Raw genomic sequence first — 20,608 nt, 5'->3', positions numbered from 1 at the left:
AAATCTTAAAAATAAAATAAAAATAAAAAGTAATCTTTCAATCTCAGAGAACAGATAGGATTATAGATGTCTCCTGCTTCGAGCCCCATCCCACTGATTCCATGCCGTCCCCACAGTTAGAAATCTAAATTGCACACCCGACCGTGTCACTCCATCTCTCTCTCATCTTTCAATAACTCTGTACCACCAAGAGGATTAAAAAAAAAACATCAGAACCAAAAGGAGAAAGTTATCTAATAAGCCTAGAAACTCCTTAACCTAGAAGGAATAAAAGAGGAAAAAAAGGGGCGCCTGGGTGGCTCAGTCGTTAAGAGTCTGCCTTCGGCTCAGGTCATGATCCCGGGGTCCTGGGATCGAGCCCCACATCGGGCTCCCTGCTCAGCGGGAAGCCTGCTTCTCCCTCTCCCACTCCCCCTGCTTGTGTTCCCTCTCTCGCTGTGTCTCTCTCTGTCAAATAAATAAATAAAATCTTTAAAAAAAAAAAAAAAGAGGAAAAAAGTTAACTTCTAAAAATAAATGCTCACTTGTAATTTATAATCCAACTTTTCTCACTTTAAAACCATAAAATAAATGAAATTTCAGGTGCCAGTTAAAGAGCAACATTGACACCTTGTGGCGAACATCCTAATTTAAGGGTAATGAGTCAAATGTAAGGAGTAAAGTGGCTCCTAATTAAATGTCTACTTACATGAAAACTAACCCTTAATCCAGGAATTTCCAAGGCTTAAAGAAGCAAAATGTAATTACTACCACACACACTGAATGTAACTTTGGAAAGAGCTGCTATTACTTTGGTAACACTGAAATCGGCCTACATTCTTAACTACTGGCAGAAAAATCTGAATAAAACCTCAGGTTACTGTTTTCTTACAAAATGGTACAACGCATCCACCTGAAGGGGTTCTAATGCTCTGGTCGTAGGTGTTGCAAAATCCCTGCCTAGTCAAGATTTCCTATTTTTCTGTAACATTCACATTATAGGAAGTGGAAGGAAATATGCATCCTAGTGGCACAACACAGTGAACGTTATTAACTAGAATATACTCTCAAGAAACAGAATCAAGAGACCTGGGTTCTAGTCCTGATTCCAAATGGCACAGAATTTTGTGAAGTTAAGTGATATTAAAGAATTCAGACTCCATGTTTTCACATAAAATTACAGATCAAGAAGTAACAATTTCACACACCAAAAAAGGATCAAGGGAAAAGGTATACTTTTAAAAATTACTCCCATCCAGGTACAATGTTGCCTGAGTTAAAGAAGGGAAACTAAGCAAAACTGATCAGCACAAAATTACGTTTCCCAACAAGCATAAATCATGCCAAGAACTGTGAGAAAAGAAGAGCTTCTGATATAGCAAACAGATAGATGGTGGTTACTCCTTACTGATGTCTAACAGAATTATCACAGAAAGTTCCATTTTATTCATTAATGTTGATTACTACAATGTCAAGTTTCTAGTTCCAGAGTAACTCTCTGGGCTCAGGTAATTTGGTTGATAAATGGACACTTGATCTGGTTCAAAAGAGTACATCTATGTTACCAGCTATAATGATTTACACAATGCTAATGACAAGGCCACTGTTAATAAGGCAAATCAGACTGCTAACACATGTGAGGAATCTGGAAAGCATCCTAGAAATGAGACCCCCAAGAGACATATCATTGCAAGAATCAATGTTAAATAATTGAGCACTAACTACCAAATTCCCCCAATAACTTTGAATTTATGGAGGGCTCTGTGATTTTCAGAAAATTTTCTCTGTCATTATGCTATGCGCACCTTATAACCACCAATCTAGGAAGGTGAGTGAGACTCTGAAAAGGATCTGCAAAACTTGCTTGCGGGAAAACTTCACACCAACCTCCAGTCTAGCTCTTACTTGCTGTGTGCTCTCAGATAAATCCTGTAATGCCTCTTGGCCTCAGCTTCTACACTGAAGACAGGGCTGATCCCTGATGTCTGAATACAAAAAACTTCAGAGTGTAAGATAATAAATATGGAAATGCTTGTAAGCTACACAAATTTATAATATTACTGCCTCTACCTTTTAGAAGAATCAGAGAAGTTAAATGAATTTGGATAAACCAGGGACAATTGAAGTCAGGGTCAAGTTAACCAAAGCATTCTCTATTGTGCCACATTGCTTCTCAAGATCCTACAGCATTTCTTCAGTTCATATTTTCCTGTCTCGTCACAGAGCATTCAACACTGCTTGAATCTCTACTCCCTTAGTTTCTATGATGCTGTCTTTCCCCAATCCTCCTCTTTTCACTGACTTCATATTTCTCTTTCTTTTGGTTCCACTGATTTCTCTAATAAGATCACACCATCTCACACTTGGACAGTATCTTTAAAATAGCAAAATCCATACCCTCACTTCATGAGGAAAATAGGTCAAGAAATATTAGTGGCTTACTCACATTTCGAACTATTTCTGTACATTGCTCTTTTCAATACTTAAAACTCAATGTAGCCCCAAACTGAATAGACTCAAAAAAATACAAGTTATATATTTTGACACCTCCTGCTTTCTATCTCCACCATCCAATTACTAAATCCTGTCCATTCTCTTACATATCCTAAGAAGTCAAAGTGAAAGTACCTCTCAGATAAGAATCAAAAGTCATCAAATGTCTGTGGTTACTTTAGTTGAAATCATTGTCTCTTAAGAGCAATTTACACAGGCCATGTGACCAAACTTTATCATCATGTATAATAAGATTCAAGATTTGCAAAGGCCCATTTCATAATGTTTATAAAATAAACAATCATCCAATTGGACAAGAGTCCAACCATCCTTCTGGACTCTTCCTCCAGTAGATATATTGAGGATGTCTAATGGTCTGAAATTTATGATGTGTTACGTAAACATTAGAAAAATACTGCCAAAATCAAATTTCAATGAACCATCTGTCTGAGTAGGGTGAACATAGGCTGAGTGTCACTGTTACCTTTATTTTGAACTGCATTTATTTTGGTTGCCTGCCTCTTGAGAAAATGTCCTTGATGATCTACCACATTGAAAATTAAAAACAAATATAGAAATGTTTCAAAATTAAGCCCAGACATTATGAAAATATAGAGTTAAGGCAGTTAGTTAAGCCTCTGGGCATGAGATTTATGCAAAGCTCCTTTGCCTTGCCAAACATGATTCTTTTAGATGAAGAGCAGGTCAAAACTCTAAGCCATGTCTGGGGCTATTGGAGGGCTTTTCTAGTAATGCTGTAGTTGTTAAGATTTTGATAAGTCTAAATTTTGTACCTATGGTTGCTGCTCTTTATAGTACAGAAAACCAGAAACGGCTCATGTCCCTGTTTTAAGATCACTGGCTTCCAGTCATTCTCTCCCACTATCCAGAGAAAGGAAATGGCGTTCCAACGGCTTTGTGAAAGAGATAAACTTAAATCACTGTAGCTACAAAATTTATGAAGCTCTCACTAAAAAATGTTAAGCCTGAATAACAGCTTCTAAAGCTCCCATACGATTCCTCACACAGAAACGTCACAAACTCAAAATGAAGAACATTCTTTAGAAAATGCAGGAGGTCTAAGAAGTTTCTTACCGCAGCAAAGAGAAGACATCATAAGAATTGCGAACACAGTTCTGATCCACCTGAAGAAGAATATTCTTCTGAGCATTTGAATAACCCTGAAAGACATTAATCAGCAAATTAATGAAAGTAAAACAAAATAAAATATGTGTAAAAATTAATCTTATTGTTTGTCTTCTGAAAATTATGATTTAGAAACACCTCAGTAAATTCAAATCATTAAGGGATTCCAAAAAGTAAAATTTCCATATAACTGAAGTTTAACCTTTTAAGTGAATTTAAAATAAATATCTTCTAGTATTTTCCCAGAGAAACCATGTTTCACATTATAAATTGTAGTGAACTTCCCAGGGAAGCCCCAGAAGTCTTTTTGACATATTATGTGACTGAAGACAAGTATTAACAATAATATTTCAAGGGGCGCCTGGGTAGCTCAGTCAGTTAAGCATCCAACTCTTGATTTCGGCTCAGGTCATGATCTCAGGGCCTGAGATGGAGCATCTACATCATGCTCTTCACTCAGCAGGGAGTCTGCTTGAGATTCTCTCTCTCCCTCTGCCCCCCCCCCATTTGCTCCCTCCCTCTCCCTCTCTAATAAATAAATAAATCCTTAAAAAAAACAATAATATTTCAAGTATGTGTAGCCATCGCATGTAATGTTTTTATGGGGAAAGGAATTCCAAGTTCTAAGTAGTAATACCAGAAGCAAATATTTCCACTAGCGGAATAAAGGTGGTGGGAGCACCAGAGAGAAAACAGCAAAATTCCATAAGAAGAACAGAACAGGTAACTGTCATTTAAGAAATACAAAGTAAATAGGAGTCAAGAAAAAAGGACTCTGGACCCAGACCACCTGGATTATAATTTAAGCCCTTAATACACCAGTTCTGTGATCTTGAGCAAGGCACCTTAACTCTCTTAGTTTAACTTTGGTTTGTTTTTTCATCTAGAACATGGAGATAATATTATCTACCTCACCAATTACTGTGGGAATTAAAACAGTATTATTTGTAAAGTGAAATGTATGTAATAAGCACTATAAAATGTTTGCTATAACCTAATATAAGCATTTTTTTTAATTACATTGGCACAGACATTAGAAGGTTATTAGGAGAATATGAACAACTTTATGCTAACATATTTGACAATGTAGATGCATCAGACACCCTCCTTGAAAAAAATCCAACATGCCAAAATTGAAATGAAACATCTGAATAATCCTATATCTATTTTTTAAGTGAATAAATAATTGAAAAGCTTCCCACAAAACAGTCTAGGTCCAGATGACTTCACTGATGAGTTCTATCAAACATTTAAGAAATAACATCAATTTAACACACACACACACACACACACACACACAAAATAAAACAGAGGAAAAAAGAACAATTTCCAACTCATAAGGTCAACATTACTGATGCTAAAACTTGACACAGACATCACACACACACACACACACTTATAAACCAATATCCCTCATGAACACAAAGAAATCCTTAGCAAAATATTAGCAAATTGAACTAGTAATACATTATAAAGATAAAACAGTAACACACCATTATTGACCAAATTTATTCTAAGAATACAATACTGGTTTAGCATTTTAAAAAATCAATTAGAAAAATACATGATACAATCATAAATCTTGATAGGCACACGATTATGAAGATGTAACATGACAATAACATAGAGGTGGGGCTTCAGAGCTATATAGAAGAAAAGTTTTTGTATAATATTAAAATTAAGTTGGTATTAATTTAAACTACATGATTATAAATTAAGATGCTGATTGTAATCCCGAGGGCAACCACTAAGAAAATAACTAAAAGATACATTGTAGTGTATGTATGAGAGATGATAAAGAAATCAAAATATCACATGAGAAAACATATAGCACAAAAGAAGGTAGTAATGGAGGAGCAGAGAAAAAAGATATAAGAAACAAACAAAAATAGCAGAAGTCCTTCTGTCTCTGTAATTAATTAAGTGTAAATGTATTAAACACTCCAATTAAAAGGCAGAGATTGGCTGAACGGATTTCATTTTAATGCTGTCTACAAGAGTTGCACTTCAGAAACAAAAACACAAATAAGTTGAAAATGAAAGTACACAAAGATATTCCATGTAAGCAGTAACCAAAAGAGAGCTGGAGTGGCTATACTAATATCAGACAAATAGACTTTAAGACAAAAAATGTTACAAAAGACAAAGAAGGACATTGTATAGTGAAAAAAGGGTCAAGAATATATAAATGGTTATAAACATATATGCACCTATAATAAAATATATGAATCAAAAACTGACAAAACTAAAGTGGGAAATAGCTGGAGATGTCAACATCCCACCTAACGATGGAAAGCACAGCCATATAAAAGATACACAAGGAAATATAAGACATGAATAATACCATAAATCAACTAGACCTAATAGACGTATATAGAATGTTCCACTTAACACAACCATATATACATTCTTCTCAGTGCATATGGAACATTCTCCAAGCTGGACCATATGTTCAGCCGCAAAACAAGTCTCAATAAATTATTAAAAGTTGCAATCATACAAAGTATCTTATCTGACCGTAATGAAATGAAACTAGACATCAGTAACAGAAGGAAATATGGAAAATCCACAAACTGCAAAGTAAACAACATACTTTTTTTTTTTTAAAGATTTTATTTATTTATTTGAGAGAGAGAGAGTGAGAGACAGAGAGCATGAGAGGGGGGAGGGTCAGAGGGAGAAGCAGACTCCCTACCGAGCAGGGAGCCAGATGCGGGACTTGATCCCGGGACTCCAGGATCATGACCTGAGCCGAAGGCAGTCGCTTAACCAACTGAGCCACCCAGGCGCCCCCTTTTTTTTTTTTAAAGATTTTTATTTATTTATTGAGAGAGGTAGTGATAGAGAGAGAGCATGAGAGGGGGAGAGTCAGAGGGAGAGGCAGACTCCCCACTGAGCAGGGAGCCCGATGCGGGACTCGATCCCGGGACTCCAGGATCATGACCTGAGCCGAAGGCAGTCGCTTAAACAACTGAGCCACCCAGGCGCCCGTAAACAACATACTCTTAAACAAGCAGTGGGTCGAAGAACAAATCACAAGGAAAATTATTAAATACTCTGAGGTGAATAAAAATGAAAGTACAGGATGCCTGGGTGATTCAGTCGGTTAAGCGTCTGCCTTCAGCTCAGGTCATGATCCCAGGGTCCTGGGATCGAGTCCCACATCGGGCTCCTTGCTCAGCGGGGAACCTGCTTCTCCCTCTGCCTGCTGCGCCCCCTGCCTGTGCTCTTTCTCTCTCACTCTCTCTGACAAATGAATAAATAAAATCTTTTTTTAAAAAATGGAAGTACAACATATCAAAACATATGTGATATAATGAAAAAGTACTAAGGGAAATTTACAGCTGTAAACATCTACATTAAAAAAAAAAGGTACTGAAGAGTTCAAATTAATAACCCAAACTTCCACCTTAAGGAACTAGAAAAAGAACAAACTAAGCCCAAAATAAGGGAAGAATTAATAAATATTAGAGCTGAGATCCAGGAAAGAGAATACAAAAACAATAGAGAAAATCAACAAACCAAAAGTTAGTTCTTTGAAAGATCAACAAAATGGACAAACCTCAAGCTTACACTAAGAAAAAAAGAGAGAGAAGACTCAAATCACTAAAATCAAGAATGAAAATGGGAACATTACCAACCTTATAGAAATAAAAAGTGTTACAGAACACTTGTAGTGTTATTAACAATTGTATGTCAATAAATCAGATAATCTAGATAAAATGGAAATTCCTGGAAACACAACAACTCTCTAAAATGACTCAAGAAGAAATAGAAAATCTGAACAGCCCTACAAGAAGTTGTTGAGATAAGTCAAGTCATTGATTAGCTAAACTACTCCCTGGTATTGCTGCCTCAGCATCCATTTTGTTTGGCCAAGGGGCCTGCAAGGACCTTTAACTGACTAGACCTCTTAGGGAAGCACATGTCCTAAATAGCAGTCCACAGAGATACAAGCAATGTAAATTTGCTTACAAGAATTAATGATAGGACTTGTGATCAATGGTCTCTCCTGATTCCCAGTGCCTGTATGCCTTAAGCGCCCCTGAGATAAAAATCCTGGTGAGCTTACCAAAACCCTACTCTTTTGGTTTGAACTGACAAATCCAGCTCTAGCCCAGGATCTCCAAAGCACTCCACCCAGAGACCTAATAAAGGCACTGTACTCCAGGTCCTACCTCTCTCTACACTCTGCCCTGATCTCCCTGTGGGGCCCCTTAATGTGTGCCCTTGTAATTCCTCCAGGACCTGTAAGTAAAAACCTTTTCTATTTCAATTTCTCTTGTGGTCTGTTGTCGAACCATGGCTCGCCAACCAGCACTCTGTGCTCTACCTAATAAATGTTAATTTAATAAAATCATAACACAAGAAGCTGAAATCAGTAATCATAAAACTCCCAGCAAAGAAAAGCCCAGAACCACATGATTTGACTGGTGAATTCTACCAATCATTTAAAGAAAAAATAGCACCAATCCTTCTCAAAAAAATGAAAGAGGAGGAAGTACTTCTTACCTCATTCTATGATGCCAGTATTACCCTGATACCAAAGCCAGACAATAATATCACAAGAAAATTATAGATCAATATCCCTTATGAATATATATATATGCAAAAGTCTTCAAAAAAATACTAGCAAAGCTAATCCAACCACGTATTAAAAAACGTAAACCACTGGCCAACAATTCCACTTCTAGGTATATACCCAAAAGAACTGAAAGCAAAAACTCAAAAAGATATTTGTACATCCATGTTCAGAGGAGTATTATTCACAATAGTCAAGAGGTAGAAGCAACTCAAGTGTCTACCAACAGCTGAACAGATAAACAAAACATGCTATATTAATATAATGAAATATCATTTAGTCTTAAAAAGGAAAGAAATTCTGACACATGCTATAATACAGATGACCTTTGAGATGATTTATGTTTTAAGTAAAATAAGTCAGTGACAAAAGAACAAATACTGTATGATCCCATTCACATAATATACCTAGAGTAGTCAAATTTGTAAAGCAGAAAGTAGAAGTGTGAGTGCCAGGGGGTTGGGGGAGGGGGAGATGGGGAGTTATTGCTTAATGGGTAGTTTTTCAGTTTTACAAAATGAAGAAAGTTGTGGAGATGGATAGTGGTGATGGCTGCACAACAATGTGAACACACTCGATGCGTAATATGTATATCCCACCACAGTTTAAAAGTAATTTTTTTAAAAAGGATTATATACCAGGAACAAATGGGATTTATCTGAGGTATGTAAGGGTGGCTCAATAAATGAAAATCAGTGTAATACACCAAGTTGGAAAGACTCACATTTCCCAATTTCAAGACGTAGTACAAAGCAACAGTAATCAAAACAGTGTGGTCCTGGCATAAAGTTAGATATATAGACCAATGAAATAGAACTGATAATCTATAAATAAACTCACACACCTGTGGTCAACTGATTTTAGACAAAGGTACCAAGACTACTCACTGGAAAAATAATAGTCATGTCAACAAATGATGCTGAAACAACTGGATAGCCATATGCAAAAAAGAATGACTTGGACCCATCCCTAACACTATATATAAAAATTACTTCAAAATAGATCAAAGGCCTAATTGTAAGAGCTAAAACTATAAAACTATTTGAAGAAAGCACAGGGGGTACACCTATATAACCTCAGATTTGCCAATGGATTCTTAGCTATGACATCAAAAGCATGAGCAACAAATGCAATAATAAATATGACTTCTCAAAATTAAAAACTTTGTGCATCAAAGGACACTATAAGAAAGTGAAAAAACCCATAAAATGGGAGAAAATATTTGCAAATCATATATCTGATAAAGGTCTCACATCTAAAGTATATAAAGAACTGTAACAACCATAAAATGACAAACAATCCACTTAAAAAATGGGCAAATGACTTAGAGACATTTCTCAAAAAAAAGATATACAAATAGCCAACAAGCACATGAAAAGATGTTCAACATCATTAGTCATTAGAAAAAGGTGAATCAAAACCACAATGAGATACTAATTCATACCCACTAAGATAACTAAAAAACAAATAAACAAACCAACAAATAAACAAACAAGCAAAATTTTTTTAAAATTTTAAGTAATCTCTATGCCCAAAGTGGGTCTTGAACCCCAAGATCAAGAGTCACATGTTCTACTGACTGAGCCAGCCAGGCACCCCAAAAATTTTTTAACTTAAAAAAAAAAAACACAGAAAATAAGTGTTGGCAAGCATGTAGAGAAATTAGAACCCTTCTATAATGCCACTGGGAATGTAAAACGTCGGCCACTGTTTTAAAAAAAAAAAAAAGTTTGGCAATTCCTCAAAAAGTCAAACATAGAATTACCATATGACCCAGCCAATCCACTCCTAGGTATATACCTGAAAGAAATGAAAACAGGTCCTCAAACAAATACTTGTATACAAATGTTCATAGAAACATTATTCACAATAGCCAAAAGGTAGAAACCACCCAAATATCCATCAATGGATAAATGGTTAAACAAAATGAAGTATATCAAGACAATGAGGTATTTCTTAGCCATAGAAAGGAAAGAAGTATTAGCACATGCTACACATAGATGCACCTCAAAAACATCAGGCTAAGTGAATGTGGACAGACACATTTTTTTCTCTTAAAAAATCATCCGTACCCACTAACATACAACTAAAAGCAATACATTATAGCAAGAAAAGGAGAATTCAAATGAAAGCCAGGATCCCGGGTTTTAATCCACTCTGCCCGTCATGGAAATGAGGAAAACAATTTAACTCTCCTCTAGGCCTTAGTTTCCTTAACTATAAAATGAGATGAAACTACTAGTAGTAAAAACAAAAATAAAAACTGACAGCAATACACATAAGAGTAACATTTATGAACATTTACAGTATGCCAGGTAGTGTTCTTTTCCAAGTTAATATTAACAATTTAAATGTTCATATGTTAAGGGTTAACATATTTTTCACACAATCCTGTGGAACAGGGACTATTATTATCCCCACTTTAAAGGTGAGGAAACTGAGATGCAAGGAGGATTAAGTAGAAGAGCCATGCAGTCTGGCTCCACAGCCCATTTTCTTAATGACCATGCTATACTTGATCTCTAAGACCTTTCCAGTTCGAAAATTCTGGGTCCATGTACATTTAAGGCAACTTAAGAACATTATTAAACCCTTCTGCCTCAGCCACCACTTAGCAATTAACATTCTTAAAATATGCTAAGAGCCTTGTTCTGAATGACATCTAACTTCACCACATGTGTGATCCTGACAGACCTCTGATGAAGGATTATAATGGAAAGAAATGGCTCGTTTGTATCTGGTTATCTGTGTGAGATACTGCCAAGTGCCAAAGAGCCCAGAGGAGATTTACATGTCACTCAAAATTCTTCTGAAGCCAGGCCTAACAATGCTTTTTCAAGGAAGGGAATAGGCACCAGTCTGGGTGAGTGCCTATTAAATTGTTCAAGAAAACAGATGATTAATTTCACATACCCAGTGAGCAGGAGTAATTCCAGGCAGATGATAGGTGCGTTTCTAGATCAGGGGTCAACAAACTTTGTCAATGGCCAGATAGTAAATATTTCAGGCTTTGCAAGCTACCTTTCACCTCTATGGCATATTCTTTGTTTTCTCCTTCAAATTCTTCACAAATGTAAAAACCATTCTTAGCTGTTAGGCCATACAAAACCATGTGCTAGACTATGGTTTGCTTACCCCTATAGTAGGTCATTGGATAAGTCACTTTTTAAATGATGTTACTGTATATTTTGAGAGTTTTTAGCTGCTACAACAGTCACAAGACCAGCCTTAACTTTATTAGAATTATAAATTATACTATAATAATCCAGTTGACAGGATAACTGATTATGAAGCAAACAGTATTATACACATACTTATTTATTTCAGTGTTTATCGAATACCTAATACATACAGGTGTCAGGCAATTGTTACCATCCTTATAAAAGTATACAACCCAGGACACTATGATGTATATAACCCAGTTAAGGTTCCAAGTGAAGTAAAAACTGCAAAGGTGCCATAGGAAAGGTTAAAAAGGAAATAGCTACAGGGTTCTGATGTGGTAAAGATTCCATCTAGTAAGAGAAGGAACATCAAAGGCTGCAGGGGTGGCAGTAATTGAGATAGATTAAGAAGTATTAAAAAGCTGAATGGCAGTGAAGGAAAGTCCCACACAGTCTGAACACCTTTAGCCAAAGCATGACAGTGAGAAAACACAAGTTGCATTCAGAGAAAATTAAGTAGTGGTCCAATCTGTTCAGCTTCAATGACATGGAAATTACTTGGAACCCTGGAGAGGAAAACAGTGGGAAACAGGGTTGAATAAGTAGCTTGGGAGGGCCAGAGTAGAGAAAGGCTTGAATGGCATGCTGAAAAGTGGAGACAATCCCCAAGCAATAAGGACTCATGAAAGGTTTCTGACAATACAGCATAATGACCAGAGATGCATTTAAGGAAAGTTACTCTGGTAATGACAAATATGATGCATTAGAGAAGGCAGAATGTCCAAATGCCAGTTAGCAGGCTATTCTAAAAATCCACACGTACTAGAGATAATAATAATAAGAGCTCAAACACTGAGAGAAAGAAGAGATAAAAGCACAGCTAGAACTAATAGTACTTACTGTACATACCACTGACTGAATTTAGGCTGATGGAGAGAAGGAAAGCAGGTCAGAGATTTAGACACATCTAGCAGACAATGAGAAGTCACTCCACAAAACTTTTAAGCAAAGGAATAAAAAATGAAAGTATGCCTTAGGAAGATGAATCAGGCAGTAGTGAATAAGACAGAGTGGGTACAAAGAGACTAGAGTCCATAAGCCCACCAGAAAAGTACTACAGTAACCTAGCCTTATGGGGGTGCCAGGCTGAGCTTGGATCATGCACGGCAACGGAGATGGAAAAGTAGCCATGGAGAGTAGTTATTTCAAAGGCCTCCAAGGAGCCTAGTGGCCAACTGTATAGAGCAGATAAAAGAAAGAAATCAATCAAATCTAACTGCCATACTTGGGGCCCAAATAAATGGGAAAATAGTTAAGAAAAGATGTGGGAAACTGGAAAGGAAAGAAAGCCTGGAGAGAAAAACGAAGAGTTCCATTTAAAGTATAATAATTTGCAAATGACAGGAGTCTATGCAGAAATGGCCAAAACTATTTAAACCGAGAGAACTAGAATTTTGAGTAACAAGCCATACAGATGACAATAACCAGCTATCCCATTATGTATCCCATTAGAATGCTTAATGATTTGCTGCTACAGAAGCTTCACTCACTCATTCAACAAATACTTATTGTATTACTACTGTATGACAGGCACAGTGCTAAGGACCAGGAATAAATTAGTAATGAAGACAGACAGACACTGTCCCTGCCCTTAGGTAGCTTAGAGTCTAGGAAGAGAGATGAGCAAATGGACAATCAGAATATAATCAGATAAGGGTCAGTGATGAGGAAAATGAAGGTGCCATGGGAGCATGTAAGAGGGGTATCCAAACCAGATTTAGGGGTATATCATAGAAAGCCTTTCTACGGAAATGAGATCTAAGCTATGGGTGGGGTGCTTAGAAATCAGGGACCAGATCACGCAGTAAGACCTTATAAGCCAATAATTACTCTGAAATGATTCAAAGAAAAGAGGGACATGACCAGCATTTTCTGGCTATACTCCAAAAAGCAGGAAAGAAGTAGATATTTAGCACACTCCATCAAGTAGTCATTCAAAAGAGGGAGGGGTCCAGGCTGACTCCCCTTTCTGACTTAAGACAGTACATGGATAGCAGTACCATTCACTAAACTAAGGAACACAACAGGAAGAAGTTTTTCAAGATGGGGAAGGGAACTGAGCTCAGTCTGGGACTTGTAGAGTGTGTGTGTCTTTGAAACATCCAAGCAATTTAACTCAAGTCTGGATATATGGAAATACAGACTGGAGATGTAGACTTGGGAGGGATCTGAATGGAAATACAACGTGTTCATGAGAAGACAAAAGGCCCAAGTGGAAGCCTGACAACAACTGCTTAAAGGTTCCACCAAAAGCTTTCCTCAGCAGAACTGACAGCATTCTAGATGTTATTCATAAAACTATTAAGTGAGCTTTGCAAATAGTCCTTTTTCTACTTACTTAGCTAGAATAAGCAATTGTGATTGGCAATGGAAAAAAACAATGGCTCTCTACTACTTGAGCGTATTTTCAGATGCAATCAGTATCCATTTTAAAATACAGTATTTATTTGTACAACTTTTCTTAAAATAACTACCTGATGAATCAACAGATAGCCTGTGTTCCTATGTGTATATGTTCATTTGGACCTTAATACACTTTTAATTGCCAGCCAAGTTTAAACTGAAAAAAAATTGTGCGAGAATCTCTGTCAAGCACCTTCAAACCTCGGGTACCTTCTGCCTCAGAACTCTATGGAAGCCCAGAAGCTAAGCTTTTAAGGAGGAAAGGCAAGACCTCTTCTGAGACACTAAACCAGAACTGAATATATGTATTCCCCCAGATTTGGTCTAAGGTTTGAGACCACAGAGGAAGTTCTCCTCTCCCTCAAAATAGTGAGAAACAATGAGAAATAAGAAGAATACTGTTAAGCAAAAGTATACAGATCCTGAAACTAAAATCAATTCCTTCTTTTAAATTCAATAGGGTAAAGAAATCCTTGTTCATATTTTAGTGCTTTAAACTACCCTCAAAAAAGCATCACAATCAGAGTCACACAGTGCAAGCATGAAGTGGACTTAAATGCCATCAGTGTTGCTCCATGACAAGAGGACTGAAGGTGCCCCTGCTAACGTAACCTAAAAGTATATTTTAGAGTAGAGATAGGAACCATGTGATCCTAATATACTGAGTTCACTCATGGAAAAACATTTACTAAGTAAAGTCTATGCTAAATCCTGAGACTCACAAAAGTTGAGTAAGACACAACTTCAGTGGAAAGGAGCTTACGCCCAAAGACGAGAGAAGACACGCACACAAATTCCCATGGGTGTGAGAGGAGAAGAGAAGGCCAACAGTGGCATCATGCTAACGAGCATTAGTTGGGGGAGGGGGGTTGTAGAAAGGACTCCCAGCTTTGAAGAACAATTTAAGCCGAAACCGACTATCAGAGGGGGGAACAAAGGTCAAGCATGCCCTCACTACAAATCCAAGAAAGAATAGTAAAAACAAGTTTTCAAAATTTTAAACTCTGAATCCTCTAGTGAGGATAAGTCTGGATCTCTGTTTCTGTTTACTTTTCAAGAATCTAAAACATCTATACAAAGAACCATGCCTGGCTTTGAATTTTCCAGTATTAAAATTCTGAAAAGCTCAACAATTGTGCTAAGAAGACAAGATCCTCCAAATTCGTAACAGGAAACGTGGCATTTTCCCAGATTATTTTCTGGCTTCAATGAAGAGGGAGAATGGGGACCACACTGCAGCAGCAGGATTTATAAATATGAATTACGGGATAAGATGATTTTCCAAACATCTGTCAGAAGTTAATTTGATCCAAGAGAAAAGGGGGAAAAAGAGAAAAAAAGACTCGAGAGAAGCCAAGTATAGTGACTAATACGTGGAACTTTTGTAGACTTCAGTGGGTTGATGTTCTCACGGGCATTGCATGCCCACTCTACAATAATAAATACACAGAGTCTGTACAATAATGCACTTCATACCATTCAAAGCACTTCCCCATGTACCCTCTCATTTGATTCTCACAATGCACACAGTGGAGATCTCTGGTTAAATGTAAACACAGAGACCTGGTACTTTGAACAGGATATATGAAGTGGGAAGAAATGTAGAGATGGCATGTAGCATAGTGTTTAAAAGAAAACACCTTTGAATAAAGGAGAGCTGGTTTTAAGTCATGGTTCGGCTACTCCCTAGCTATATAATCTTGGGTTAGTAGTTGAATGTTTTCCTCTAGGGTACTTTACCTATAAAATGAGAATAACCACCACCTCATGGAACTGTTACACAAGATTAAATAAAAACATGTAAAATAGCTAGTATAGTGTCTGACATATAGTAGGTACTTAGTAAATGAAAACTGGCAACTGTAGCTTTCAAAAGCTCTATACCTACCTGGTATTATAAGTAACACTGTTACTAGGATATCACACCAGCTCAAATCATTCAGAAACAAAGTTTTACCCTGGATTTACACTGAGCTCAGACACCTAAATGTTTTATAACAAAGCAGGCAGCTATTAGAAACAGCCCCTGAAGATTTATTGTCTTTATATTTTGTAATGGGGGGGCGGGGAGAGGAGACATAAGGAAAGCTGAATACAGTACGTATAGGAATGGTCTATTTTTATGATTTTCCAACCTTTGCTTGATGATGTACTGAAAGACCTGGACAACATTATACCATATCCCTTTCCCTATTGTTAAAACATAGGCTACTTGGGACATTTAATCCCCACCTCTGAATGTCCAGCTTCGAATACTGTGTGGGACGTGCTTTGGAAACAAGTTAGTGTCCATTAATTTGACTGGTAAGAGGAAATAGCCATTTTTTTAACTTCTCAGTTCTATAAAGTTAACTAAATGGAAATATCTTAACTGGGATTGGAATTCAGATTTTCTACTTTTCAAAAGTATCATGCCTTGAAAAATATAAAATAAGAAATTTTCATTTGTACAGGTTCTGAAACTTGCTATTGTCCCTAAATCTTTAATCTAGGCTCGACTACGTATTTGAGATGATTAAGTTATGTGACTGTGTTTGTGAAATTAATCACCAAATTGCTATTTCAATCTCCTAAGAGTTTCATTCCAAAAAATTTGATCCTGCTCATTTTTTTTTTCCATTAGAGTGAGAAAGCATTGCCATCTACTGGACTCTGAAGATATTGCTGCTATAACTTTGAGAAAAGAATTCTTAATAATCTAATGCTTTTTGCACTTTGTCAAAAACATAGTAGTTAGAATTATTATGGCAGTATGAGTTACATAAAAATAAAACTTCAGAGGGGCACCTGGGTGGCTCAGTCGGTTAAGGGTCTGCCTTCAGCTCAGGTCATTATCCAGGGCCCTAGGATGGAGCCCCAGGTCGGCTCCTGCTCAGTGGGGAGTCTGCTTCTCCCTTCCCTCTAACCCTGCCCACCCAGCTCATGTTCTCACTCACTCTCTCTCAAATGAATAAATAATTGAATCTTTAAAAATAAAACTCCAGAAGTTGGGACTAGGGTTAAAGTAGGGTAGGAGAGAGAAATAATACCATCCTCTCAAGATTTTTATTCTCAGTTATTGCTATGATAGTCCCAAATACAGCATGCATTCACCTACATTCATTAACAAACTTCTGTTGAGCACCTACTATACTGTATGCCAGATACTGTGCAAGGGCTGCAATGTTAATGCAATAGGATTAGAGAGGTAATCCCTTTTATCATAGGGTTTAGAGCCTAGTGAGTAGTTTCCATTTATTATTGAACTCTATTCATACTGTACATTATGACTTTTCATCCCCTAATAATTTGAACAAATTGTTCTTTGTATAAGAGGAGAAAAACTCAGAGGTGACTTAATTTGCCCAAGATCTCTCTCACAGGTAAGTTGCAGAAGTGCCTGGAATTAAACTCACATCAATCTGACTCCAAAACCTGTACTTTTAACTACTAGGAGTATACACTCACCCAGGTAAGCTGTCAGCATCCTCCCAAAAATAAGAGTAGCAAAAAAAAAAAAAAAGAGTAGCTGACAAAAGGCAATTCAGGCAAAGATAGTCTTACATGTCTTTATAAAAGGCAAAACTCCTAAACTGAGATCTGAAAGGTTTCCAGCTTAATGGATAAAGAGCTGGCCCAACAGTCTCTTACTCCTCATGCTCCCCCAGATGCCATTCTAGAAGTTCAATCCACCTAGAAAACATCCCTCCCAACCACCTAGCTTTTATTCACCAACCTCCATCCACTCCAACTTCAAGCCACAACAGTGTTCCTCTCTGGTTCTCCATAGTCTCCAAATGTTAAAAAAAGCACATCCTTCCTAAGGTGCTCTTCAGATTATTTAAAGTTCTGCTATAATTCACCTGTGTTATCTGCAAGACCCAAATAACTGACATCAAAAACAATTTTTCAAACTAAATCCATTGTAAACTGGAGCTCTTCTGGAATACATGGTGTTTTATCTCACCTAAAAGAAATACATGGCGTTTTATCTCACCTGGATAAAAGAAATCTGCATCTAATACTTTTGTATCCCAAAATACTGGTTTAATAATTGGCACATAGTAGGTACTTGATATTTATTGATGGAAAAAAATCAGTTTTGCAAATACAGACAGAAGACTTTCAGCATTTACTCAATCATCTCTTCATCTGCATTGCTGCTGAATAGCTAAGAGTTCTATGTTCATATGCCAAATAAATGCACTCTTACTACATAAAGTTAACAAGAACATATCACTCCCTAATAATGTCAGCAGAGGTTGCTGAACAAAGGATTCAAACCCACAGCATATTTTAGTCAAAGGTTTTCTGTGTTAAGTAGTTTCCAAACACATTCCTGGTAGTGAGACTGAACTACTTGTCCATTGTCCTATGTAGTTGAGAGATTGACCAGGTTCCTAAAAACTCAACAGAAATGAGTAAAGCCTTTTCGAGAAGCAGATGAACAAAGAGGCAAGAGTCCTGAGCAAATAAGTAATTTCAACTTTTAGACCCATAGTGGCTGAAGGCACTTTAAGTAATATGGACAGAGGAAGGATTAACAGCAACAGAATCATCAGAGGTAATAATAACAGTGTTTCTGGTTACAATTAATGTAAAACAACAAGAACGCTTAAGAACTGGTCAACAAAAATTCTAGTCACTATTTATAAAGTTGCTTTAAAATGTGCTTCCTTGGGGCACCTGGGTGGTTCAGTCGTTAAGCGTCTGCCTTCGGCTCAGGTCATGATCCCAGGGTCCTGGGATCGAGCCCTGCATTGGGCTACCTGCTCGGCAGGAAGCCTGCTTCTCTCTCTCCCACTCCCCCTGTTTGTGTTCCTGCTCTCGCTATCTCTCTGTGTCAAATAAATAAATAAAATCTTTAAAAATAAATAAATAAATAAAATGTGCTTAACACCCCACAAGTTTAACTCTTCTTAGCGTATATACATTCTTAAAATACAATCCTATTCTCAGGGCACCTGGGTGACTCAGTCAGTTGGGCGTCTGCCTTCAGCTCAGGTCATGATCCCAGCGTCTTGGGATGAAGCCCCACATCAGGCTCCGTGCTCAGCAGGGAGCCTGCTTTTCCCTCTCCCTCTGCCTGCCTATCTGCCTACTTCTGATCTCTCTCTGTCAAATAAATAAATAAAATCTTTTTTAAAAAAAAGATACAATCCTGTTCTCAAAGCCTTGTTACTTTAACATTTTATAAAATCCTTTATGAGGGGTGCCTGGGTGGCTCAGTCATTAAGCGTCTGCCTTTGGCTCAGATCATGATCCCAGGGTCCTGGGATCGAGCTCTGCATCAGGCTCCCTACTCAGCGGGAAGCCTGCTTCTCCCTCTCCCACTCCCCCTGCTTGTGTTCCGTCTCTTGCTGTGTCTCTCTGTCAAATAAACAAATAAAATCTTTAAAAAATAAAAATAAAAAAAATAAAATCCATTATGAAATATGTCCAATACAGATATGATTATCTGTTTGCAATTACTGTCATTACAAATACATTTGGACTTATTTCTACGACTCTACTACATGTTTTTGTTTACCACTTGTTTTCTTTCCTCCCTCCTATTAGTCGACAAAATTTTCTACTCTTTATAGTCCCTTTTTTCCTCTGCTACTTAAAAATATATATTCTCTGGTTTCTAACCTATACTAGATACTTTCACATTTTTAACATGCACACTTGACCACAAATTTTTCTAACAAATTCTATAGTTGTTTACCATCCTCCTCCCAGACAGATCAGTGACCTCAATGAGTCTTAACTCCTTACACACCCTCCCTCACCTCATTATTGTTGTCTAGAGCACTGCTTCTCAAACACTCTGTGGCCAAGGACCAGTTGCTTTTCCTTCAATCCACTGTGAACTGATACTTTTGTAAAATACAATAAAAAGGCACAATAATGTCAAACTGCTATAAAAGTTTTGAAACATTTACTCTCACTTTTTATACCTGGCTCACTACAGACTAGTGACAGACAGTTCTTAGACTGTCTGCTCTGGTCCACAAACTGTTCTTTGAATAACAATGGTCTAGTTTGTTTTTACCTTAAAACATATAACTTATTACATATTAAGTTTTTGTTTGCATGTTAGTTTGCTGTCAGTAGTTAACTGCATTCACTAACGTTGTAACCATTTTTTTGTATCTTGCTGTAACTTGCTGTTACTTCCTACATCTTCCCTTTGGGATCACTTCTCTACCTCCACTATTCAGTATAGATAAAGGGTCTGTGGGCAGTAAATTCTCAATCTGTGTGTCTTTAAAATTGTTCCTCTTTCACCCTTGCTCTTGACTGAAGGTTTACTACAAATAGAATGATACATTTAATAGTTAATAGCACTTGATTATTTCTCCTGGCATCAACTATTACTGCTGCGAAGTCTGCTGTCAGTCTAATTTGTAGATAATATTTCCTTTCTCTCTGCTCACTTTTAAGATTTCTCCTTTTATTTTTTTTAAGATTTCTCCTTTTAAAATTAACCTTGAAGATCTGCAGTTTCTCTAAGATGTCTTTTCTTCAGCCTCCCTCTGTAATTGGGAGATTCCTACCTTTCTCAGCTTCGTGTTCATTTTGCCCAGAGGAGCACATCCTTCAACGACTAGGCTTCTGCTTCTGCCTACTTCTTAATGTTTCTATTCCATTTCTGTTCCAGATAGGTTTATTTTCTTGCTTTTAGTTTGTTTTAGCAAAGTATGTCTCTTTAAATTTCTCTGATTTCACCGATCACCAGGGTTTTTTTGTTTTGTTTTGGTTCTTTGGGTTTTGGGGTGGGGGGGTTAAACCAATCATTGCTTTTTGTTTGGTGCAG

The 20,608-nt window shown here is 37.1% G+C and overlaps 1 protein-coding gene across 1 annotated transcript in view; it reads right to left on the bottom strand.

Moving 5' to 3' along the window:
- UVRAG (UV radiation resistance associated) overlaps positions 1-20,608 on the bottom strand; it is a 313,381-nt gene that overhangs the window by 225,499 nt on the left and 67,274 nt on the right. The window contains exon 6 of the mRNA XM_021704700.2: positions 3,568-3,653. Coding sequence (XP_021560375.1) covers positions 3,568-3,653 — 86 coding nt within the window. The remainder of the gene's footprint in view (positions 1-3,567; positions 3,654-20,608) is intronic.

The sequence above is a fragment of the Neomonachus schauinslandi genome, chromosome 11 (assembly GCF_002201575.2).
Source record: "Neomonachus schauinslandi chromosome 11, ASM220157v2, whole genome shotgun sequence".
NCBI lineage: Eukaryota > Metazoa > Chordata > Mammalia > Carnivora > Phocidae > Neomonachus > Neomonachus schauinslandi.
The sequence above is the reverse complement of the archived record's forward strand: the minus strand, read 5'-3'. Positions and strand labels throughout refer to the sequence as shown.